Genomic DNA, 25,613 nt, shown 5'->3' on the forward strand with positions numbered 1-25,613 from the left:
ACAAGATATAAGTGGAAAAACTCAACAGTTTTCTTCAGCTGCTTTTGCAGCAGCTTCTGTACCTACACTCTACATGTGTTAAGGCCATGTCAGTCTAATCTTCTGGCTGTGAAGCAGCAAAATAACAAGTTGAGCAAATGTCACCCTGGACTAGGTTAGAGCTTCTTACCATTTATTCAATTATAAATCAGGTATTTTTGTATTGTAAGTGATCAATGATAGTTCTACAGGAATTACAGATTTCATTATCATAGATAAGGAGTTCTGAGCTAAATTAATGGTGGGTTTACAACTATACATTTGAATATGGGTTATGAATCTAACCTCCTGACACAGGACATCACTGAGGTCATTGCTAAGTGAGTCCTAAACTGGTGGCTTTTATTTTGATTAAACTCCATTTTTGGTGCATGTATTTCCAAAAGCAGCAATTCTTATTCTACAGTTACAGCAAGTTTGATATTTGTTTCAAATGTTAGATAGAAACAGTTTATATATTTAGCTAAGGAGGACAAAAGATGACTCCTAGTCCATGTACATACTCGGTTTCCTGGCAGCTGGCTCCCATTGTATTCCAAGGTTCTGAGCAAGACTTTGTGCTAGTTCCTGTGCCATGGCCAAAGGGAGGCCATACTGTATTTCAAGAGGAGCGCAATTAAAAAAAAAAAAACAACAAAAAAACAAAACATAAGTTATTGTAATGAACACTCATTCTGGCTTACCACATACCTACACTTCAGTAATTCTGTACAGCCAATAACAATTCTGTGTGCACATAAGGAAAATAAACACAATGAAGTATGTAACGGAAAAAAAATTTCCTCTCAACCTGACAGAATCCCCGTCTGCTGGTTAACCTACGGAAAGGAGTGTGTTTGATATATATGTAATATAGTTTTGTACAGTATGGTTAACCCATGTTAAAACAGGAGATTTTCAGGAAAAAAATAATAACTTTTAAAAAGAAAAATCAATACACAGGGAACAAATTTTTCTAGTTTTAATGTTAAAAAAAAAAATCAGTAAGAATTACATGTAAGAATTACATGTAAGAATTACATGTAAGAATTACATGTAAGAATTACATGTAAGAATTACATGTAAGAATTACATGTAAGAATTACATGTAAGAATTACATGTAAGAATTACATGTAAGAATTACATGTAAGAATTACATGTAAGAATTACATCAGCGCTGCAGAAGATCAAGACTCTTATACTGAGAAGACCCAAAAGGAGGTTCAATGATATATTTCAAATAGTCCTGTACAAGATTTTTGTGTCTAAATTTCTGTCTAAAAGCCAATTTTAGATCTCAATAAGAGAATAATGCAGCCTGTCATATATACTAAAAGCCAATTTTAGATCTCAATAAGAGAATAATGGAGACAGGAGGAATACTTTTTAAAAGGAAAAGCACAGTGAGCAGTAGTTCAATGACAATACAAGAAGGCTGGCTATAAGAATCCTAACTTTTTAAAATGTAAATTATCTTTAAGGCCCTGAATACTGAAACATCTACTAAAATACTAAACTCTGAGGTTATAACATACAGTTTCTATTTTATTTCACTTCAGTCATGAAAAAAATTACCTCATTCACTCCTACTCCTCTGGTCACAGAGCAAACCCCTCCGAAGTAACTTAAGCTGCTTCTTTTGTAATGAAATGTCACATTCCTTACAAACAAATAAAGAAAATACAACACATCGATATTGAGCACCAAAAACTCAGTGAAAGCTCACACTTTCACACATACTATGATATATTGCATGCATATTAATCCTCATATAACATCAAAAGCAACTGCAAGTTTACAAAGAGAACACCGACACCAAAAGAGTCAATTAGACACCTTTGACAAAAATACTATTTTTATCTTGTAGAGTCAGAATCAATCCCAATCCACAAACAAACCAAGCAGACAAAGCTAGAGTACCAGATTCCTAAGAAAATACAATGATAACATTTTCTTTAAAAAGATAACAATATATTCCAATTTCTAATCCGTCAAGAAGGGATTCTGTACTGAAATGTGTCAGTGTTGAGAATTTTTTAAATTATGCTCCTAATCCAAACCAATTTAAGTCCTAGTTTCAACTCCAAATGAAAAGACTGAGAAGTATACCTAAAGGGAAAGTAATTTAATACTGGTCTTTAACCCTGCCTTCTTTATTTTATGGTTAATCACTGGGGAGGTGGTTCTGAACAACTGATATACCACATGATAATTATATTTAAATGTGCTTTTTTTTAAAAGCGGCTAAGCCCCAAATAATTAAATTAATGTAATCTGGAAGATATAAATTATTCTATAAAATGTGTATAAATGATTATGAATGATACCTATTTTAACTTCATGGGTATAATAATAAACCTATACATAGCATAAATCTGTATCTGCATAACAAATATAGCTACTCTTTGAAAATTAAACTATTTTACAATAGCAGAATCAATGTCACTTTTATTTTTTTAAATGTCAGGATACTCCAGACAGGTATATATTTACTTTTTCAGAACATTCTGACAGCCATCAGAACTTTCAAACTGCAGTTTAACTATACTAAATGATTAAAGCTAGATGCTTTACAAGAGACAGAAGCACAGTACGGGCTGAGGCTGGCAGGCACTTCTGGAAGTGGTCTTAGTTCAATCCCCTTGCTCCAAGGAGGCTCAGCTGGAGCAGGCTGTTCAGGGCCATGTTCCATTGGCTTTTGAACATCTCCAAGCATGGACACTCCACAGCCTCTCTGGGCAACCTGTTCAAGCATCTGCACAGGGAAAGGGTCTTTTTTCCCTATGTTTAAATAGAATTTCCTGTATTTCAGTTTGTGTTTGGTACCTTTCACCACGCACCACTGAGAAGACTCTGTTTGCCCACGGGCAAACTCTTCACCAAGTGACACAATACATGCATAAAAGTAATTAAGAGTGCACATCATCAGCACTTTGCATATCGTATGAAAAACACAATTAGTATTGTGCTGCAATGCCTGTGTTAAGGCAGTACAGCTATGACAGACACTGGAGGAGAATATTCATCCCCTATTTTTATCTTCCTCTGAAGAAGATGAATGATAGGAGAATCACACGGAAGACATCTGTCACTCCATCCTTGTAGTATGTCATGCTGCTGGGAGAAGGCTTAAGATCTTTACGCTGCACAGGGGAGCACACTCTTCCTCCTCTTCACTTACAATGCCAAGAAGTAAAAAAAATACTGTTGGTTAAGGCTGATGTCGTGCCTAATGATGCGAGTGGACTTTCCCCTCAAAATGCATTGTGTCTCAGAAAACAATTCATTACAGCTCTAAAGGAGGAGACCTTCCATTAACAAATCATCACTGCAGCCACATGTGTGACTAAATATAGTAACTGGAATGCTCTTGTGGCAACACATAATACTGTCAGCTCTGCCCTCTCCTGCTCTTTACTGGAAAGCAGTACATTACACACCTGATTAGCAAAACTACATGTCCTTAAGTGCTCTTCAGAAGACACTTCAAATATGTGACATTGTCTCCAGGTTGCAAAGACATTAAAGTTTCATTATAGATACATATCAACGTGACCATATACCACACCTATTAAAAATAGACTAACATGGTAAAAAATAGAGTAAGCTTCCTAAGGAAGGCAGATGTTGACTGATGTAGTGACTACAAAGCAAAAGTAAGCAAGAAGAGACAGGTAGATAAAAGTGGTAGACAGAAAAGTACATAAAACTGTAATAGTCTAAACAACAGTATAATGGTACATACGATAGCAGGTGCACAGCATCAGCATGCTGTTTGATGTAGTGCTGTCGATATTTGGAGAAATCATGAAGCATCTGCAGAGGGTCAGGGTGAATATTAATATGATCTTTCTCTGTCCAAGTTTCCACGGCAACAAGAACCACCCTGGTGTTCAGCTGTTCCTTGTATATCTGAGGGCAGAGACAGGACAGGCACAGGAGTAGAACACTGGGTCAAACATGCACAGTTAGCCAGTAAGAGTAAAGCGGAAGGACAAGAGGGATAAAGCAGGAGGGAAACATGGGAAACAGTTAGCTGGTAATGCCTAAAAGTTAATATTCTGATCATCTTAAATTTTATGTTTTAGAGGACAAAAAAAATACCCTTGTTGCTTTTTTGAGCTACTCCCTTTTCTTTAAAATTCTCCTGACAAATAATTTCATGACTGAGTTTTACAGAAAACCTGTACAAGAAGCAGCAAAGAAGAAATGTAAAGGCACACTGGGTGATCTCAAAGAAAAAGAAAAGAAACATCTCAAAGACAAAGAATAGCCAAAGCCAATTCTTAAGTCAAGATTAAATAATTTCTCGGTTCTCCAATATATCCAAAATTTAATTCACATAATCCTTGATTTTCATTTATAGTATGATCACTTTATGCTACTAAAGTCATGTGAGAATTAAGTAAGAATATTTTTTTTTTTCTTTCACTATTAGCGTCACTGTAGCAATAGACAAGGAAATGAAAATCAGGCTCTAATAATTACAAAACGGCTTTAAAATATCCATTTTAACTTTGTGCATGGTACTTCATTCTGAAATAAAACTGCTGCTCTCCCTAGGTTCAGGTCATAAAATGCCAAGTTTTATTAACTAAGGTTATTCAGAACATGCAAATCTACAAAAGATGCACTCCTTATCCACAATAGACAGTCTGCCCATCAAAACTCTTACATGGGACACGAAGAACACTTACTGATCATACTTAGTTATGATCTAAAGCACTGGATAATTAATCCATTGGCTGCCTAATGCATAAAATACACAAAAAGCAAGTTACTTGGTCAGTCCCATGAGGCATCATATTAAATACATGCTTTTATTATAGTTTTCTGAATTATACCTACAATACACAACATGAATTGCAAATATCCTCCTGCATTTATGACAGATATTTATACTGAATAAACTCGCACTGTCTAGCACGCTAGTTATTTTGTACCAAAGCAGCATTGTCCTTATAAAAAAGTCAATGCATAATATTCATCTTCGGAAAAAAAGGCAAAAAATATAGGAGCAAGAGAGAGCAACCAGCTAAGCTCAATTTCGTCCAAGAACTTTGAAGGAAAAAATAATATTAATATGCTTCAATCTGAGGGAGACAGGCTGAGAACATACACAGAAAATGGTTAATGGCATGAGAAAAATCAATAAAATTAAACCCCAGAAATTATATATGAGTGGATCAATAAAGACTTTACTTCTGTTTGCTGAGAGGAAAACTATTTCCTGAAGCAAACAGGAAGTAAAGAATGGAAGAGGGGGCAGAGAACCTGGAAGCCTCCGTAAGCCAATATCTTTTTCCCAGTAATATACCAGTAAGAAATAAAGCCCACTCCCTGGGAACACAAGGGAATAACAAGGCGAAAATTCCTGCTCCTTTTCATGCTTTGTTTAAAGAAAAGGCCATTAAGATGTCATTTTGCAAGATCTCTATGATGAGACTGAATTCTACACTGGAGGGAAGTTGAATGTTTCTGTATACACACATAAAGCAAATAAAAATGGAAAAACAGAAGGAATAGTCAGAGAAAGGAAAGACAGATTAAATAACTTTTATTAAAATGCAGAAGAAATATGAAGAAATAATGATCAGGTGATAAAAAAATTAAGATGCCAGCCTTTCTTTGGGAATGTCCAATATAAATTGCAGAAATACTATTTCAATTATTAATATTTTTATCTGCTTTTGTAACTTTTCTTCATACTGGCATTTTCAAACCATTACACAAAAATATTCCAAAACACTTCCAGTACTTCATGTATTTTAAATATATTCACCTATATTTTCAATATACATACAGTATACCTAATACTTCATATGTAAGATATTAAGAACAAATACTTTATTGCTTCCTCCAAACTAAACAAACTGTTGACAATGTTTTGCACTGAATCATATCACACAGTTCTATTGGTATCAATAACATCATATGAAAAGGGGACTTTGAGTCAGAATTTTGGTAGCCATTGTATTTATCACTACTACGGAATCTATGCTATTTTCACTACAAACACAGCTCTGAAATGTGTGTAGTCACTACAAGTATATCAAAAAGAGAAAAAAATCAAATTTTACAACAAAACTTATTTTTAGTTTATATGCTGTATGTGAAATTTTTCTAAATTTAGTCACAGGTACAAGTATGGTATCCGTGTCAGTGCTACCCATTTATAAGGTAGTATGCTGAGATTTTGTTTGTTTTTAAGCAAAATACAGATTTATAAAGGAGAATTTTTATTCACACTCTTTTTCTCCCAATAGATAAGTGCATCCTTTGTGAACTATACTTGCAGCTTCACAAATCTACACTTGATTAAATCTCATTCTTAAGCAGTGACAGACATTGAAAGCGCCTTCAAGTTTGAAATCCCCCATGCCAAGAGCAAACTCTGTCAATTGCAAGCTTTGAGAAAATGCCAAGGATAATCTAGTGGTTTCTTACACATTCACATTCTTCTGCAGAGGAACTGGAAATGTGCTTTTAAAAAAATGACCACCTATAAAAATTACATTTTATCCTGGTATCTGCTAATGCTAACTTTTTTAATACAGCACTAAACTAAAAGTCAGTGATGCAGTTTTCAGAAGAAACATTGATACTTACAGCATCTACAAGGTTTACCACAGACTTTGCAAAATTGTTTGTGTATACATTTGAAGAACGGTGCTTTTTGAACTAAAAGGAGAAGAAAAAGTAGAACACAGTGAGAACTTAAATATTTATTATTAATTCTTGATTTTTACAGGAGGAAAAGAAAATTAATATTTTAAGAAAGAGCAAGGGAAAAACTCAAGAAGCTTTTCAGATCACAGCCTATATCTCATATTCCAGAATTCCTGAAAGATAAAGGAAGCCATTTATGCTAGACAGCTTTCCACATCTATAGAAGGAGCATTTAGCCACAAGAAATATCCTATTTAGAAACAGAGTTCAAATGTTTGAGACAAAATTACAGGTAAACATGAGCATAAGTATGAGCTGAAAATTGAGGGGATGCTGTACCAATTAAAACTGTGCTTAACCTGATGAGTAAAATATCATAGACTGTACTAGCCACATACCATGACTATAATTACAAGACATGAAGATGAAGCATTTACCATTTGTCCTGTGTACAGCTCTGTGCAAAGGCATCCTTTCTCTACTATAGCACCAGACTTCTATGACAAGTAGCATTAGTTATACCAAAAGGCAAAAAGGAAGAGGGAGTGCATGCTAAAAGTAAATATGTGTTTGAATACAGAAAGAGTTAAGCTGAGTATCTTAAGTTTTAAATTCAATTTTTTCCATTTCTGTAGACTTAGATAAGCTGTATTACAAGTTCTGCTTCCTAATTTCTGTGCATATTATAATTATTTCACGTCCTTCATCCTGCCCCACAAGTCCCCTCCATTCCAAGTCAACTTTTCCAAAGATGCTGCTATGATATCTGAACATGAACCCATAATTTTCAAAAAACTGAAAAATTGTAAACCAAAATTGCATTACACAATATGATTTGCAGGCAGGAAAAACAAGTCTTCAAAATTTCATAGAAAAGGAACACAAAATTGCATAGAAGAAAGAGGGTAAAAAGTCTTCATTAAAAAACTCTTACTAATTTCAACTGCTGGTTAAAAGCAACAAATCTCATCACCTCATGAGCAAACATTATCAAGTTCCATGAAAGTGTCAGCTATTCCCACTCCGAAACACGGTACCCAAAAAGAGGCCTTGAAACAAGAGGGTCTGACTCTTCTCTGAGAAACTGAATAGCTACTCTCATCAAGTAAGTTAGATGATTAACTGTCTTCCCAGATCAGAATTACAAACCAGACAAATCCTCTGTTTTCCAGAATTATGCTTGGTGCGAAGGTGAGAGTAAAATTGGAAGACATATATGCTTTTAAAATTAAATAATCTTTTTCTCAAATTGCAAGTCAGAAGAATGACATGCACACTATACTGTTAGATAACAGATTTTCTATCCCTTTAAATTCCAATTATTTTTGCACAAGCTATCTAGTTTTATATGGATGAAATGCCATAGAGATAACAAAAAGTTCATCAAACTTAAGGACTACACTCATTCATTTGACTGCAGGAAGATAAATTTTTTACATATGCAGTTACTCACTGTTACATTCCACAATGCTTCAGCACACCCACAGCAGGTTTTAGTACCCAAAGATCCTACAACATAGGGTTGCAGAGACCCCTCACCTGTAACCATTCTCAAAAAAAAGCACTTTCAGTTACAGTGCTAGTAGGCACTTTGGATCTACACTGAGCAGAGTATCCGTATCACAGGACTCTCTTTGGTCCCTGGGGAACCATGATACTAGAACAAAATAATAGGAGAGGGGGGAAGGGTGGCTTTGGTTTTTTGTTTTGAGCCAATCCCAAACTCTCCCAGAAGTGGAAAGTAAAATAATATGCTCTGGAAAATGTTCTGATTTTCATGAAAGTATTTAAATACCATATGACATAATGTGTTTAAACACAGCTCCTAAAACAGAAATTAAGCTAGGTCAGTAAAAAGTGAAACAAGGTAATTAAATACGTTTAGCTGTGTCTGTAGTGTTACAGGAAAGGAAAATTTTTTGAAAATACATAGTATTAATCACTTAACAACACAATGTCCCAAGAGGTTTAAGATACTTCTTGCAACACAGAATCTTCCTGCAGGAGAAATATGACCTCTACTGGTAAGCAGGAAACATTGAAAGTACATTTAGGGAGCTCCTGGACTGGCAGGCTTTAACTTGTAATTGTGAACACTTTCTTAAGTATATCCATTTTATTCCTTGAAAAGAGTTATTACCTGCTTCTGAGTCACTGACAACTCTGAAGCAAAAAAAATCTTGAATGCTTGTGGTCTAAAGTTCTAACAAATAAAGCCTGAGAAGAGACAACAGTTAGTGCCTGTAACAAATGTAGTGAACAGGATGGTTGTCCTTTAAGCATGTCTGTAATACTGGAGGCCAGAGGAAACAGAGGGACTTAGAAATACGACCTCTTTATAAGGAACACCAACTACAGACCTCAAACAAGATAAAAAAATGTCCATAACTTCAGTTACTGTGCCCAACCCCTAAACAACTAATACGTGAGCACTCTTACAATAATCTCCTACCAGGTGGCTTTGCAAGTGAAAACAGTTAAAGAAATTTCTGTCCTACTCTTTCCACCCATTTGAATTCCCCCCAAATTGCTGAACTGACACAGATTAAATATAGGTTATTTTTATCCAGACTACTTCTAAGATTTATAAAACAGATAAGGGAAGGTTGTATTATCTTATTCAGCGCTAGAACAAGTACTGCATCCTGTTCTGATATCTGCTATTTCTGGCTCTTTAAAATCATCCCTCAGCATTGACAAAGAGCCTACAACAACATAAAGCGTTGGGAAAACACGCAGTAGAGTGAGAGATGCGAGGAGCTCTTACAGAAACTTAAAAGTTCATTTTACTTGCATATAACATAAGCAGAAACTGTTTTCTCAATAGAATTTGATTTAAAAATTCCATTGGTCTGATTTTTTTCCAGTCATCCCTCAAGAGAAAAGGGGAAAAAAAAGTGGGTTTTTTCTTTTTTTTTTTTTCCTAAAATCAGATGACAAACACTTTCTGAATCGAATAAGAAACTTATCTTGCACTTAATTATAAATCCTGTTTATACATGTGGAATAGCCAGGAAGAAGCATCAGATAGTTTTGTCTATATACTTTGCCACATTCAAATGTAAGTTAGTAAAACTAAACTCAAAGTAAGAAGTTCTGACCTCTTTCTTCATTACTTTAAGGATCAATACCTTAAGGATCAACACCAGGGGTCAATACTTGGACCAGTATTGTTTAACATATTCATCAACGACCTGGACGAGGGGACAGAATGTATGCTCAGCAAGTTCGCTGATGATACCAAACTGGGAGGGGTGGCTGACACCCCAGAGGGCCGTGCTGCCATCCAGCGTGACCTGGACAGGCTGGAGACCTGGGCAGAGAAGAACCTAACGAGGTTCAACAAGGACAAGTCTAGGGTCCTGCACCTGGGGAGGAAGAATGTCAGGCACCAGTATAGGTTAGGGGTGGACTTGCTGGAAAGCAACTCTGAAGAAAAGGATCTGGGGGTCCTGGTAGACAGTAAATTATCCATGAGTAAGCAATGTGCCCTTGTTGCCAAGAAGGCTCCCCAGTTCAAAAGAGACAGGAAACTGCTGGAGAGAGTCCAGCGTAGGGCAACAAAAATGAGGGGAGACCTTATTACGGCATACAAGTATCTAAAGGGTGGGCTGAAGGAGGATGGAGCCAGCCTCTTTTCAGTGGTTCCCACTAACAGGACGAGTGGTAATGGGCACAAGCTGGAACATAGGAAGTTCTGATCAAATATGAGAAAAAACTTCTTTACGGTGAGGGTGACAGAGCACTGGAACAGGCTGCCCAGGGAGGCTGTGGAGTCCCCTTCTCTGGAGACTTTCAAGACCCCGCCTGGATGCAGTCCTGAGTAATGTGCTCTAGGCAATCCTGCTTTAGCAGGACTAGATGACCTCTAGAGGTCCCTTCCAACCCTGAAAAATTTCGTGATTCTGTGATAGGATGTAATTTTAGAATGTTTAGCATGTTTATTCTGGACGTAAACGTTTTGCTGCTTTACTTTGTTGGTCATGGGCATATTAAATTATCCATATGATACCAAAGTGTTTCAGATGTATTTTGAATATATATATTCAATTAATATAAATATATATATTGAATATATAATTGCTGTAGAAAATCTTACGTCACATTAAACATTATTGGGTATTATGGCCTATACTGTGTCTTACAGTACAAATGGTAACAGTTGCTGATAAGCAAAATATTTGACTGAAAAGTTGCTGACGTAGCACAATGCTGTATATTAACCTACAAATTATAATCAAAAGGAAGATTAGCACAGAATTGATATACTTACCATTTTATTGTCATTGACTATCATGAGCTCCAGATATTTCATTTCTTCGAAGATACCACGAGATACCTGATAGATTAAAGAAATTGTTTGAGAAATCATGAAGATGTAGTTATTTTCAAAAATAACAATGGCTGATTTAATAGGATTACCCATAAGTATTACGTAGGGTGTGTAAACCTGTAAAAACTGGGTCAGATGTTCAAATAGGGTAAATAATCATAGCTCCAGTAACTTAGTGAGTTATGAGAGACACCGGCTGAGAATCTGACTCACTTCATTAAGAATGTTTAGAGTCTGTTCTTTTTGGTTCAGCACAGAAGCAACCACTGCTTCCCTCCTCTCTTATTTTCACAAAGGAGAAAAATCTCAAACACTAAAAACTCCTGGTCTACCGTACTATTCATCACAGATTTAATGAGGAAGGAAGTTACTAAAAATAGACGTGCCTCAAAAAACATGCTGTGGATTGTGCAACTCAGTGAAGAAATACAGATTAATCTTCTTTAACTCAGTTATTGCCCTAACTGACACATACGCATGTGCAGATCATGAGGACCGTCTGCTTCTGTTCTCTCAGTAACTCAGTTCTGGGCGTCCTCATTTGGATTTTTAATTTAATCATGCTACTTAACGAGCCAAATGAAAATAAAGTCAGATATCTACAAAGTAGTACGACTTCATTCAAAATTATTCTTTATCCTCAAGCAGACTCAAAACTTAAAATTCTAAACTCATTTTCACTACTAAATTTCCACTCAATTGATGTATAGTATTACTGTCACTTTAGAAAGTTTATCCACTTTTCTCCAAAGATTCTATTTTTATAGAATAGTCATCTTGTTTTATCATTTGATAATTGTATTATGTGACAATATTAATCTACCAAAAATGCTTGTTTTCTAAAGTCTATGTTCTCTCAACATTAAAAAAATCTGGAAATTAGTGGTCTTGGTTTTGGTTTTATAAATGGTCTTAATTCAGGGTCACACTTCTACTCACTGCTCTCTTTCTTCTCTTTCTCCTCAGCCACTGTAGTTCAGACAGAAAGGGCCATTCAGAACTAGATTCAGTCTCTGTACAAATTACAATTTAAGAATTTCATGGCATTATTTTAAACTATGTTTGTACACTGTCCAAACCAAAAGTAGATTAAGATCATCAAAATTAGAAACACCTTTGATATTGAAAAGTTCACTTTTTAAAATATAGAAAATGTAAACTATCTCATACCAAAACTCAAGTCATTTAGAAATCTAAAGTTAGAATTAAAGCATGCAAGGGGAGGTAAAGAGATTGTAACCTGGGCTTAGAATATACGTTTTCTTCCATTTCGTGTCCTCAATAGCATTAATATCACTGATTAAATTAAAGGATTTGCAGAAGAAAGCTAAATACAGGTCTTCCTGGATGAAAACAATTCAGCTGTGTTTTGACAACTCTAAATTTTATTGCAATTGTAAAAAAAGTCAGGTTAGTATCTATTTTTCAAGTTTTTCTAAATTTTATACAGACTGTTAGCCTAATATTCAAATTTTTCAAGTTATATATACAATTATTTCCAATATTGAATAATTCATAACATAAGCAAAAACATACCAAGGTCCTGCAACTGCTTGGAGGCTTGTGTTCCATAAGTTCTTTGGATGATATGAGGCCTACTTTTACTTTCCTGATAAGAAAGATAAGTGACATTTTCTTCTAATTAATAATGTCAAGTTAAAAGTGAGGCACTTCTTTCAGTATTTATAATTTTTATTATTTTTCCATAAAATGCAAGCAACCTTAGTACCAATTTGGCATATTACTAATTTAAAGCAATCTATTTGCAATCCTGAACAAATCATGGAACCACTCTGCTTCAAGAACGTTCACTACACTACAAAACTGAAGTACCACAGATGTCTTTAAGATGACTGGAATAAAGTCTTTCAAAAGCAGTAGTCTTAGAGAACACAGACAATTTATTCCAATAAATCAAATTTAAAAGTACATATCTAGTTGAAATCTTCCACAGATGAAAAGCAGCTATTACTATTTATGACAAAAACGTATCTTTCTAACTGCTGCAAAATGCAAGAAATTAATCAATACACTATCTTTAAGAGGATTATTTCACCCTGTCTTGTTGGTGTATTCAACAAAGGAGAAGACTTTCAATGCATATTTTCTTTAGAAATCTGACATGCCCCAGATTATCACATTTTGGTATCTGCTCTAGAAAACAACCGTCTTTTCTTCCGTAACACCTCCTCCACAGAGCCTGCCAAAACAAGCAATTCTTTTCAAAGGGTAGGATGCTACTGGTCTGTAACTTCCATGAGAAATACATAACATATTGAAGGAAAATATTGCATATTTTTGCTGGGATTTTGGTTTTGTTTTTTGGGGGGGGAGGGTCTCTTTGCAGAAACGTGGTAGGTCAAAGACCAATCTGATGCAACTATTTAGAGAGGGATGAATAAACGACTTCCAGAGATCCCTTTTATGAATTTATAAATCCTTTAGTTCAAGTACTAGAGCAAATTGATAAAGGCTTTTTGGCAATCCATAACCATTTGCTATGGAAATGGTCTTATTAGTCTACTCCCAACATCAAAATGATCAACAATAACTAGGAAAAGAAAGATTTAAGAAAAGCAGGGAAAAATCTTAGGTAATTCATACTTGCACATTTCTTGCCTTAAATAAATTCCAATCAAGTGTTTTAAAAAAAACTTTGTTTTTTCGTATAAATGCATGAGAGAGGTCACTCATTTATTGATTTATTCTAATACTTTTATTTGCTTTTACTTGAGCGCTCTTTTTCCCCAAACCAAATAGATTAGATAAAAATAAACTTACTGTACTGTGGGTCAGATCTACTGGTTCTATCAAGTACAAATAAGTACTATCTTCAAACATGCCACTAGAACATAGAGAAAAATAAGTGATATTTAGGATTACATGGCAATTAATTTGACTTCAGGATATGATTTTTGACAAGACAAAACCAAACTCAGGGCTGAAAAACTGATCAACATTAAAATAAATTCCATGTATGTTCATTACTACTGTGTGTGGCTAAAGCCAAGAATTTTTTTTAAAAGGTCATGCACATTTTAATGAAGTAACACTGAATGTAACGGCAATGCAATGATAAAGCACCCAAAAGACTAAAGATTTGACCTTGGAAGGAGGAATCCCTAAGATGCACATAAGCATGCAGAATATAATCACCAGCTGAGTTGCACTTAACAGAAAATAATCCTAATGAGGACTAATTTCTTATATTTTTTTCCTTGTACAATCTAACAAAAAGATTTTTCTATTGGCTGACAAAATTATATGTGAATATTGAGCATGCAAACTGCTGAAGTACAATCATTGTTTATCCTTTACCATAAGTCATCTGGGGAAATATTTATTTGCACTTACCATATTCAAAACTTTCATGGGACAGCATCAAAAGACCAGCAGTTTTGCATAGCTGGTACCGGCATTTCAAAACGTCAAAAATCTTTGGGCCTTTAGAGTTTCAGTCCCTCACATATTAAGAGATCATATTAAAGAGTAACAATTAGTTAATAGCCTCGTTTGTAAAATGAGAACATGCACTTACTGAAGTCCATTACATGTTGAAAGAGCAACTTTGGAATCCTTGATACCTCTGACATTTCCATGGTAGTAACAATGCTCTCCGCCCTAATAATGTTTAAAAAACAAACAATGACACGCACAAAATTATCCCGATTTAATGTCTTGCTTAAAACCAAGGAAAAAAAGATCTAACACCTTGCATTACGTAAAATTTCAGAGAAAGCAGTGATTGCTAAACTAAATACCAATGACTAGCCCTAATTTCTTATAAGAGAAAAACCGTGCCCAGTAAAGATTAATTTATATAAGTCTTCAAGCCATATCATGGGTTATTCTTTTTTTGAAGTCACAGCATTCTTTATCCTTTTTTTTTAAGTGCATTTCTTTTCTGTAAATTGATTCTGTAAAAATATTATGTAAAGCAGTTTACATAAGCATTGAATTGCTTCTTGTTGTGTTCCAGGTCTGTTAAAATTACAAGTGATACAGTGTTCATCAATCACCTGGCATATATTTGCCTTAGATCTGGATTCTACCAATTTTCTCACTAAAAATTTATCAACTAAAATGTTACATAATTAGACTGTAGGTACCAACATCAGTAATGATGAATGAGCTAGAAAGTGACTCTGGTTTAGCAACACTAAAGTCTACAGTTGCACTTTTACTGTATATATCAAAAGGCTACTAAAAGTCAACTCTTGATTTTAACTGCATAAAATTCCAAATAGATGCAAAACCCAAATGATTCCGGATTGGCAGGATTTTTGTTTCCCTAAGGAAGTCGGCAGTCACGTTTTAAACAAGGTCCTGCCTTTTATTTAAAAACTAACAACATTTAAATTATCAAAACTGCGATCCAAAACCTCAGTTCTCAAAGGCCCTAATGATATGAAGTAAGGGAAGCCCTGCTGAATGCTGCACTGCAAGATTTTAACAGTCAACTGATGCGGGGATTAGGCTGAATAGAATTAGTGCAAAATGTGCTACCAAATGGGCATGCAGTGAAGCTCTGTGTATAGTCTTCCACTTCTCCACGAGAGTGTTAGAGGCTTACAGGGCTACTTATCATGACTAAGGGTAAAATAAACTGGCTTCATAGGAATGGTTCAACCAAGTAAACACGAAGAGCATATTTATTTTCTATCAACAGAAACAAAGCACCAAGAGCAACATTAACAGACTGTACAAGCTATGAATGTTTAGAAAGAAACCAAGAAACATTACTTGGACTTTCTAAAGCATTACTTTTACTTTTCTAAAGAAATCTAGTGAATTTAGAAGCTGTAAAATACCAGAAATTCTGCTGCTATATGTCAGTGAAGCTAAAATGAGGAAAACTGAATGATACTAATTTACCTCACTTAAGTAGTTGGTCTTTAATGTCTATCAACAATAATCCCAGCTAAATTAAAAAGTATTCTCAAAAAGTTTTATTAAAAACCCTTAAGTGTGGTTGGTTCACACACATTGTTTGAAAAACGTATCATTCATCATCAAAATATTCTTAATTCTGATGTCATATCATCTGAATTCCAACAAGCATATTGGACTCACTCCTTCTGCTATTATTATAATCAAGGAAGTATCAAAAATGTAAATGCTCTTTGTTTAGATAATGCACAGCATTATTTACATTTTGCACCTTATTTAATGAGTTATTCAGTTTCTGAATGAAATTCCTAACAGACTACTGTGCGTAATTAAAACAAAGTACTACACAGAAAGCAATCGCTACATATTTACCTTTCCATCAGTAAGAATGCATAAGCCATGCTTTTTAACAGCTTAATCGTTATTGTCTTTCTCACACAAGTAACTTTTCAAGAATTTTTTTTAGAAGATGGTCATCCAAGTAAAGCAATTGCTGTTTGCTCTTCATTGTTTTCACTCTTGTAATAAACTATCCCTTTCTAGAAAATGCAATACTTTTCATCAAGATCTCACTTCTTTACATCCACGTCAGGAAACAAAACAATCTTTTACTTATTCAGGTCTAAAAAAGGATTAGAAAACACTGCAAAAGACCAAGATACAGTCCTTATTTGATCTCCTACACAAATTGTGTGTATATTCTCTGAACTTATAATGAAGCCTTTTACAGATTAATGTGACCTCAGGAGCTCTATTATTGTTTCTAAATAAATCAATTCAAAAAACATCCCCTAGGAAGTTTGGATCAAGTTACTGCAGCATGCAAAGGTAGTCCATTTGCTGAGTCTAAAGTTCTAATATAATTTTCCAGTCAGATTCATGATTCAGCAACCGCACTGCTCAATGCTAGTGCTGCAGCTGACAATTGCATGAGCTTGTCTAAATGCCAGAGGGAATTGTTTTCTTGCATCATTTAGCATTTTTGCCTATTCTGCAGAGTACTGAGTCTTAATGAAACAACTTCCTTAGAACGTGACATGAAACTATTTTTCTTCTTCAGTGGAAGAAAACAAAACAGTATATTGCAATAATTATACTGCAATGTAATTGTTTAATTTTGCCCTGATCTGAGATATAATGTTTTATTTGAGATTCTCTATAACGAGGGCAAAATAATAAACTAGACACCTAATACTTGGACAAACAACAGTCCCAACTTGCTGAAGGCATAAATGCAACTTGAATGTTTGCTTCCTTCCACTCTAAATAGAGAGGTATTTCACACGTAATAAGCTCACAACAAATATTCCAGCATTCATACCAAATATGAAAAAGCCGCTCCCTGAAAATAGAGTTTATAACCTTCCTAGGAACGTACCAGTCCTCATTTTGTTACTACAACAAACAAAAAGACTGATCTGGTTCCATTAGTGAGGACTGAACTATCTTGCATAACTTTAATCTCTTTGTCTTTGGATCAATAGCCTATGGCACTGCATTCAATTTGGGAGTTAGTTTGACAAATGTAATTAATTGGATGTCAAGCAATATGCTGGTTTTGTAATAACTGAAACCTTAGCCTCTGGAGTTAAGTTTTTCATTTACTGTTTCACAACTGTATAATTCTTGCAAAGAAAAGTCACGGCAAGTTTTTTTGGTTTGTTTGAATGTCTTATATTACCATTATCACTTCCCCTTGCACTTTGTGCTAAGGACATGTAAATAATTAACGAAGACTATACTCACGGTGACTTAAACCCTTCCACCCCCTACATTTTACAAGATGTAATTGTTCTGGCAGTATCTGGATGATCTTCACTGCTACCACCAACCACTGCCTACCCCTCACTCCAACACACAGCTTTCCTTTTTTGTACAGTTCTTCTTGCATTACTGAGGTATCCTTACAAGATGAGATCACAGTTACCTTGTAGGTGTGGAAAAAGGCTTCTGGCGGTTTAGAGTCTTGCAAAACTTTCTTTTTTTAACAATTTATTGGTATAATTCCTTTAGAAAGACCATTCTGACACATTTTAAGAGCACAATACCTTAGAAAACTTCGGTTTCCCATCTTCATAATGAATCTCCACATAATTGGAAGATAATAAGTCACTGTCAAAGAAAGGAAAAAATCAAGATGACAAAAATCTGAATATTCTTTCTACTGCTATGGGTGGGTTTGAGTTTTTTTGTTAGAATCTTCAAAACATTTTTTTTTCTTGTAAATTAGTTTAAAAAAATCAAGCAGCTTGTGTCCAGTAAATGGCTTGCTGGTACACTAGAAGTCAGTGTTATTGAAGGGGGAATTTCATTCTGCAGTCTAATCCCCTGTATTTTAGCTTTACAATTAGATTATCAGCCTTTTAAATATGCAAAAAAATATCCCATGGCTTTAGAACTCTGTTTGCTGCCAGTAACTGGTACTGACAAAATGTATGTTTAGTTCATTACTGTTTTCAAATAAGTTTTATATTTTGTCTGAAACTTAAACAGGGTATATGTAAGGCTGAACAAATACATAAAATGATTGTTCTGAAGACAAGAGTGTATACTTTACCTGTACCTCACTTTCACAACTGCAAATACTCAATTTTTTCCAAAACCAGTAATGTTCTTTAAAAAAAAAAAAAAAAAAAAAAGAACAACGCACAGAAAAAAACACCATACTACCCCTTTTCTTCCTTTCACTTTTTTTTCTCAGATTCTTTTCTCACTCTTATTTTTTTTCCTAACTCTGGCAAGACAAATTCCTGAAGCATAAAAGTTTCTCATATGTTATAATTTACAGTTAAAGTTTCATTTTTCTTAAATTGAATTTGCTAGCTTATACACATCCTGGGAGAACTTCAATGCCCCATTCACCTCTCACTCCATTATAATCAGGGTTGCAGTATAGCAGCCCAGGGAGAGCAAAGCAGTTAAAAATGTTAACTGGCCCCATCATATAAGCAAGGTTAGCATTTTATTTCATATGATCCATAATTCTCATCATTTTTCAAGCCTCTAAGAGCCTGTATTCTTCAAAATAAAATAAAAAACAAAAAAAACCAAAAAACCAAAAACAGCATTAAAGGATCTGGTAGTGTTATATATATCAAAACATAAATATTCTTGCTCTGAATAAAAACCATCCTCATTATGGAAGCCTGGTCTAACAAAATAGCTCTGATGGGAATTCACAACGAACAACAACTTATGATAATGGGTACCTCAAACTCAGATTAGGCTATTAGCAATCTTGATAACACTTTAACTCTGTGACTACTGGCTCATAAAATCAATTCTTCATGCTGCATTTATCAGGCACTACATTTATCAGAGAAGATCCTGCAGAAGTCTGTTACCAGTGGTTGTCTCAAAAGTCCTTTTTCATGGAACTCAGAGACCACATTATGGGCACACTGTGCCTGCAAAACCAACACTAATAGCCATGAATAATTACTGAAGTCTCGTCATTTGTCTTAACCTTCATTTTGACAGCAATATTTCATAGATACGTTTTTTAAGTGCAGATTTAAAAATAAATTCAGTTGCATAAAATAATTTTAACTTTCTCTATTTGTATCATAGTAAGCTATAAATTTTCTGTACAAGAACACAAATGCTTTATAAATAGTGTAAGCACTTGACTACAATGCAAACATTCACTTCTTCAATGTGGCAAGGCTTGAAGCTTCTAAAGAGGATTACATATACAAAGCAATTAAACTTCAGTGTTGATAATGTCCTTTTCTTCTTTGCATTTTTCATACTTACTATGAAGCATAAGGACTGCTGTCCTCAGTACTTAATGGTATGCTATAGACAAGGCTAGAGGTAACTGACACAAGTAGGAAAATGGAAAACTTTTATCAGATGTAAGTTTAAAAAAATCACTTAGGATAGTTAAACCCTGGAACTATGCTCAGCTTGAAAGGGCCTTGACCAGATTCAGATTTTTACAGACACTTCTGCTTGGATTCTCGGAGACCATTTGGTTTCCTCCAACCAATTCCAGGATCAGCATTTATCTACCCATTTTCAAATCATGCTCACACTCTCACACCCTCGTTTTTTGCCTTCTTCTAGTAACCTTACACAACTGATCTCAGAACTGCTTTCAGTGCTATCTAGTGCCTTTGGCATCTTGTAAGACTTGCAGTAGGTGGTTTCCCACTGTGTCTACTGACTCACAACTAACTGTAGATTAATTACAGCATTTGTCTCTTAGATTTATCTCATTTCATGTGACATAAGAGCTGCTCAAAATTTCTTTAGTCCACCCTTTGCAGAATCCTTCCAGAGCTCAGGGCTCTTTTCTTGGATTTTGGTTGAACAACTGTTGTAACCCAGTTGTGTCCTTCATCTGCCAACCTTTTCCATTCTTTAGCTTCTCATTACTTCCAACTGCAAAGGGATTCCTGATTCAGGTAGTAAATACAATGTCCCACACGATAGGATATCTAACATGACATGCTTATGATGGAATACTTCTACATATACAGTACAAGTATAAAGCACAGACGCAGGAGACAGTGGCTTTTCCAGTAGACTCTACACTTCTCTCATTGCTGACTTTCCAATGTTACTGTCCTGTGGGATCTGCTGGATACAAGGTACATTGATGAAATTCTCCATATTGAACAAATTCCCTACAAAGAAAATTGAGGCCTGCTATTCACGATATACTTCCCAAATGCCATGCTATAAACAAAACGCACCTTCAATTTGTGAACTACCCTTTTGACAAATGCAACACAGTATCTACCACCTAGAAGCTGAAGCAGAAAATCCAAATTATAAGGCTATTGTCTTTCACAAACCCATTCTCATGCTACACTGTAACAGGGTATTTAACACCAGTTTCTGGTCATTATTAGTCATATTATGTTCCTCAGCTTGTCACACATAACCACCAACGTACTGCACGGGCATTTTTCTCTTAACATTTCCCAGAGACCAGCAAGAATTTTGAATTGTCCATTGAAAAAAAATCAGTCAGCTTCTCCTTAAACTGTATGCCTCTACCTTGGTAGGTTCCCGATTTTTGCCAGGTACCTTGTATCACTTCACTATTTCAAGTGTCTGTCTACAACCACCGAACATCCTCAAGAACACCTTACTTCCAACCAGCCAGAAATCTCTCAATATGTATTGCTAATCTGAGAAAAACATGATCTTACTCAGGGGAAGTGGGACGAATGGATGGGGGACATTATGTTTGCAGGCCTTTTCCAACATGGCTTAAACAAAATAACTTTCAAACATTTTTTCCAACATGAAAGACAGAAACATAGAAGAGCACTGCAATTTCACCAGTAAGTGCGATGGGATCCTTTATGCAAGTGACATCAAAAAGAAAGGCTAGGAACGCACTGATTAAGAGCTCATATATAAGTACAGATGCCTGAAGAACGATACAGAATTCATGCACAAAGTAGGGTTCCCTACATCACAAAATAACTCTTCTTCCTTCATTATCATTCACAGAATGCCTAAAATTATCTCTGAAAGGCAGCCCTGTTTTCTAGAAAAAAACATTTGTGCATTGTCAACACTGGACTGTATTTTGTCACCTTTCAGTTGATCCATTTACATTTTCATTGAGCAGAAATGCATCCAGTACAGCAAATATGATTTACAATATTATGAACACCAGAAACAGTGCAAGCTTTAATTGAAACAATTGTGTAAGTCACGATGGCATCAAACAAAAGCATATTTAGGCTAGTGACACATTAGTATGACGCCTTAAAATGAACAAATCAAATTGCAACATGCCGAATGAACTCATGAAAAAAAAAATTAATTTTAGACTGCTGTGTCCTTTCCTATAGGACCCTGCCTAGTTTATCATTGGTAACCGTTTTTATTAAGCTGTCCTGCACCACCAGCTCTTCTATCTGAGTTACACTGAGAGATGCAGCAGGGATATGCCTGGGGATATGCCATTCCCAGCAGCTGCTGCCTTTGAAGACACAGGCCAGCTGTTAAAGCAAGCAGCAGATGCTTTCTGAAGAACTCACATCTACTTCCCTGGCACATATTTCACTGCTGCTGTTTTCATTAGCAGGAGAACTGCAGTGTGAGAAGTGGCTTACCACAGCTGGCACCTAGCTACCCTGATGAAAAGAATTGATTCGCGTAGGTAAAGGCTATGAAATGACTAAAAGATATCTCGTACACAAGTAATCAAGTTAGCTTCCAGGAACCTTGGACACAGCCTGCAGAAAATTGGACTACCAATTTATTATTATTTTTTAATAATTTATTATTAATTTTTAAGTATTCTGGAATGATTCAAGCTCAGTACCAGTGTCTGAGCAACCTAGTTTAGTGGAATTACTTAACAGAATACCCATCAGATGTTTTTGTCCATTTGACAGATACAGTTTAGTAGCACATAAAGATGTGAAAAACAAATTAAGACCTTGCTACAGCATTTTGTCAGATCATCAAGACACTGCCATCTAATGAAAAGGCCATCTATAACCTTGTTTCTATTACCAGTTTCAATTATATCCACAAGCTTTGTTGAATCGACTGTTCTTACTGGAATTTATTATTAAGTTTCTAGCATGTATTTACAGTAGTCTTTACTTGGCTGTTGTCTTTGAAGCTGCTCTGACAAGAGTGTCTCCAAGGAATACATATACTGCAAATATTCAGCAAGGTTTCACTACTTTTTCTTATATTATCTTGAATGAGCTTAAAAATTCAAACGTGATACTGTGGGTCAAGCATCTGTGTTTCCAAGCAATTAAAAGAAACAACTGATGATGCAGATATATAGGTCAACTTTTTCTTAACTATGGAATCAAAGAAAGTCCCCGCTCACTTCCGCTATTGTTACCATAATGATTCTATAACAGTAAACAGTATGCTTATTTAAAAATCACTTCTTGCATAGTCTTGCTCAGTGTTTGTTTTTGTTTGGCTTGTCTTTCAGGTAGAGAAAAGGATGACCTGACAACAAATTTATTAAACTGAAATTATGTAGATAATGTTTTAGGTATTTTTAAGAGGTCCTCAAATGGGGAAAGATCTCCAGAAAAGACTGACAGGAAAGCATGTTCTGAAGTCATATAGAATGGTGCAGAAAATGCTCCAGATTCTTTTCTGGATCAGTCTGCCTTCCTCAGTGCAAGAAACCCTGAGTCAGTTCAAGGGAGTTCACACAACAAATTCTTCATGATCTTTTCTCTAGTTAAGTCCTGAAGTCCTCCATCTGAGAACGCAGCATGCTATATTTTAATGGGTACTTCAGCAGGCATTTTTAAAGTAGGAACTTGAAGCATTCTCCAGAATATTAAGAACATTATGTTGCTCAGTTTCTGCTATATTTTCTATTTTCCTTTACCATAGCGCTGAAGATGATACCACTTTAAAAAGTGCTATGTAAAAGGATATGAAGAAATGAACAGCGAGACAATATTACAGAAGACATGAGTACTGTGTCATGGAAAATACCTCAATGCAATTTGCTATGACAGAACTTTCCTAGAAGAGCAATTGACAAAATAAGGATTTCATTTAAAGAACTGTTCAAGTTCATTCAATACTGCATTTTAATTGATCCCTTTCTTTCATGACCAGCTTGGAAAACAGATAGTTTTGAATTATCAATAAGAATTTTATTAACATGTAGTGTAACGTTGAGGGTTGCCATCTGTCTTTGCCAGAATGGTCTCATTCAAGGGTAATCATATCTGCCAGAGCTTCCTTCACTTAAAGCAAGGGGTTTTTTATATACAAAAGAAACGTTGGTTTCTTCTCAAAGAATTCACGAATGCTCCACATGTTCTGATACTCTGTATCTAATGAATTAACGGCCCAATTCAAACCAATTCTTACTATGAAGAAAAATCCAACCAGATGCAGGTGTGGGTTTTTTAAATTATTTTATTTTCCTTCTCATACTAAAACTAGTGAAATTGGTTTGTTTATAATTACAGAGAGCTGACTTGACCACCTTCAGATTAGATTAACAACTATAGCAGAATCAGAGATACATTTTTGTTACTCCAGCAAACTAAAAGTTTATTTTGCTTCCCTTAATCCATGCTTCCATGATGAACTACATTGCACAATTTTAGCTTTGTCATTGAATCGAGTTAAACTCAGTGCTATAGACTCTTAGGAGCTAGTTTGATGAACTTAATTAATCATATGTCAAGTATACACAGGCTTTATACTAGCTCCAAATGCAAATATTTCAGCCTGACTGTAATAGAATCTGAGATCCTAGTAATTCACTTCAGCATAAAGATCTCACTATTGACAAGACTGGACCATCTCAGAAACAGGCCAAAAAATCTACTAGATTCAAAAGGTAACAGCTCTTTACCACTGACACGTTACAGTGGCTACATGTGAGCAAGGAGTACGAACATAACCTAGGAACAGATGCATCAAGTCAGACAACTCTTAGTATGTTGTTTGACTGCAAATACACATGTAGGAATTTTTCAGGGAGTTTTCACAGCACCCAGTGATCTGTGACACCAGAATTTCATAAACCAGAGTTAGCATAATTGTTTTCAATGGCCCTCAGATTTCTTTTCTGTAAGGTCTTAAGGCCAAAAAAAAAAAAAAGGCCAAAAAAAAAAAAAAGGCCAAAAAAAAAAAAAAGGCCAAAAAAAAAAAAAAGGCCAAAAAAAAAAAAAAGGCCAAAAAAAAGTTAAAAAAAAGTGGAATTTCGAACAAGTTAGACTATGCTGAGTTTCTTACAGTCTTGTTGAAATAAACTCTGCAGTCAATGACTTTATTGATAGCCATTTTATGGAGCACAACTCTACTCATGCATTGCACAGCAGGCATATGGACATTATTTAATTACGACAAAGGCAGGGACTGCAACATTAATTTCTATGGCTAGAGTTATAAATTCTCCCCTACAAAACATATACAGAAGCAGACACACATACACTCTTTTTCTTTTATAAATATTTGCTAAAGATAAGGGGATGAGATGAAGAAAAATGAGATCAAAAAAGAGGAAAAATATTAAAAGGACTGATCTGGAAAGTTCTAGGAGGAATGAAAGAGGCAGATGGCAAGGAGCTGGAAATTTGAGACATTGAGCGAAGAGTGCAATGACAGGATTGGTGCTGCCTTCTACTGTACTGAAAGAGTGAATGAGTAAAACACTAGACAGTGCATATTATTGAACGTGCAAATGTGCATACACATAATACAAAATACACATTTTTATCATAATCTTAGTAACCTAGTGATGGAAAAAAATACCTGAAGAGAATTCTACGAAACACGTCAAATTACAGAAACAAAATATTAAGAGAAGACCGAGTAACTGAAATATTACTTATAATTAATGCTTCTAATTTACAGCTGAACACAGTAATTGAGAGTGAGCTTCTTCAACCATCAGGTTTTTATAATTAAAAAAAAGAAAACAAGAAAGCTTTTTTCACACATTAATATGTGTGAAAACGTGCAGAGGTTTTTAGAATCTGTCTCTTAAGTCTTTTTGCAAGTGAAATGTCCACTGAAGCAAACGATAATTTTTAATAGATCACGTCCAGTTCTGAGAGTGGCAAATGAGGCAGTACAGCTCTGTTATCTACCACTGAGACGCTCAAGACTGCACTTACTCACACGAGTACACACACATTCTTGTAAAATGCTAACACTGAGTTCTTTGCAACTCATCTGTAACAAATTTTAAAAAGCTGACTAGACTTAAACTTGACACAGTAATAT

General features: G+C 35.1%; 1 protein-coding gene across 5 annotated transcripts in view; it reads right to left on the reverse strand.

The window, feature by feature from the left end:
* The window catches only part of ADAM23 (ADAM metallopeptidase domain 23), a 79,623-nt gene that overhangs the window by 35,198 nt on the left and 18,812 nt on the right, over positions 1 to 25,613 (reverse strand). For all 5 annotated transcript variants that reach the window (XM_074593988.1, XM_074593985.1, XM_074593984.1 and 2 more), the window contains exons 4-13: positions 17,960 to 18,023; positions 14,560 to 14,642; positions 13,803 to 13,866; positions 12,558 to 12,630; positions 11,961 to 12,034; positions 10,962 to 11,027; positions 6,629 to 6,700; positions 3,765 to 3,931; positions 1,595 to 1,679; positions 543 to 633 (exon numbers count right to left, since the gene is read on the reverse strand). In XM_074593988.1, the coding sequence (XP_074450089.1) occupies positions 543 to 633; positions 1,595 to 1,679; positions 3,765 to 3,931; positions 6,629 to 6,700; positions 10,962 to 11,027; positions 11,961 to 12,034; positions 12,558 to 12,630; positions 13,803 to 13,866; positions 14,560 to 14,642; positions 17,960 to 18,023 (839 nt within the window). The remainder of the gene's footprint in view (positions 1 to 542; positions 634 to 1,594; positions 1,680 to 3,764; positions 3,932 to 6,628; positions 6,701 to 10,961; positions 11,028 to 11,960; positions 12,035 to 12,557; positions 12,631 to 13,802; positions 13,867 to 14,559; positions 14,643 to 17,959; positions 18,024 to 25,613) is intronic.

Source organism: Larus michahellis, chromosome 7 (genome assembly GCF_964199755.1).
Source record: "Larus michahellis chromosome 7, bLarMic1.1, whole genome shotgun sequence".
In the NCBI taxonomy this organism is placed as follows: Eukaryota; Metazoa; Chordata; class Aves; order Charadriiformes; family Laridae; genus Larus; species Larus michahellis.